The sequence below is a fragment of the Etheostoma spectabile genome, unplaced genomic scaffold (genome assembly GCF_008692095.1).
Source record: "Etheostoma spectabile isolate EspeVRDwgs_2016 unplaced genomic scaffold, UIUC_Espe_1.0 scaffold333, whole genome shotgun sequence".
NCBI lineage: Eukaryota > Metazoa > Chordata > Actinopteri > Perciformes > Percidae > Etheostoma > Etheostoma spectabile.
The window spans coordinates 478,139-479,296 of record NW_022605586.1 but is presented as its reverse complement, the minus strand read 5'-3'; the positions used below and the strand labels follow the sequence as shown (position 1 = coordinate 479,296).

The window sequence follows — 1,158 nt, the reverse complement described above, 5'->3', positions numbered from 1 at the left end:
ACACACACACACACACACACACACACACACACCGACTGTCCATCTCACCTGGACGGTGAACGGCGTAAGCTTCTTCTTGTTGATGGTTCTCTCATCGATGGTGTCAGGCACAGACAGGTTGATCATCTTACTGACAAAAGAAAGACACAGTTACAGAATAAAGCAATATCTATCAAATAAAGGCCTCAAAATGCCCAAAAATATTCTTAAAAATTCTGCAAGACAGCAAAAACATGGCGGAGATGTTGTTCACGTACCAGAACACGATCCCGTCTCCCATGGCCGTGAACAGGTCGTCGCTGTTAGGATCCATGGGCAGGACGTGTTTGCAGTCTGCGTCCTTCTCCAGAGCTTTATTGATCCAGTTTACGAAGGCCACCTTTTCTTCCTCTGCAGACGGAAGAAAGCTTGTGTCAGGTCACAGAGAGAAACCTCGCGTCAGGTCACAGAGAGAAAGCAATTTCTCATTTTAACGTCTCAAAACGTTTATTGTTATTGCAATAAACAGCATCGAGAAAGAAACAGAGATGTTGTGATGTGTCTGTCTCTGTGTGTGTGTGTGTGTGTGTGTGTGTGTGTGTGTGTGTGTGTCTGTGTATATGTGGGTGTGTTTCTGTCTTTGTGAAAGCGTTGCTGTGTGTGTGTGTGTTTGTGTGTGTGTGTGTGTGTGTGTGTATGTGTCGCTTTATGTGTGTGTTGCTTTGTGTATGTGTGTTTTGCTTTATGTATGTGTGTGCGTGTGTGCATGCATCCGTGCGTGCATGCGTGTGTGTGTGTGTGTGTGTGTGTGTGTGTGTGTCGCTCTGTGTGTGTGTGTCGCTTTATGTATGTGTTGCTGTGTATGTGTGTGCACGTGCGTGCGTGTGTGTGTGATCACAGACCTGAGTACGAGTGCTGGGTGCCCGACTGCTCCGAGGTTCCCGCCACGTGGAAGATTCCCTCTTTCTTATTGATCGCCTTCCTGAAGGTCTGCGCCACCTCGCTGCTCTTCAGCCCGTGGACGATCTGGTTTAGGACGCCAAGAAAAAGAATCATCATCGTTAGAAAGACCAAGAGGTAGAACTGCAAAATATAAAACTACATCTGAAGCTGGGGGAAAGGCGCCCATGGAAAGCCGCCCCGAGCAATTGGGGGTGCCTTGCTCAAGAGCACCTTGGC

The 1,158-nt window shown here is 47.9% G+C and overlaps 1 protein-coding gene across 1 annotated transcript in view; it reads right to left on the bottom strand.

Annotated features, from left to right (window-relative positions):
- The window catches only part of lcp1 (lymphocyte cytosolic protein 1 (L-plastin)), a 41,608-nt gene that overhangs the window by 15,009 nt on the left and 25,441 nt on the right, over nt 1-1,158 (bottom strand). Inside the window, exons 4-6 of the mRNA XM_032511199.1 lie at nt 882-1,005; nt 258-390; nt 49-130 (exon numbers count right to left, since the gene is read on the bottom strand). Coding sequence (XP_032367090.1) covers nt 49-130; nt 258-390; nt 882-1,005 — 339 coding nt within the window. The remainder of the gene's footprint in view (nt 1-48; nt 131-257; nt 391-881; nt 1,006-1,158) is intronic.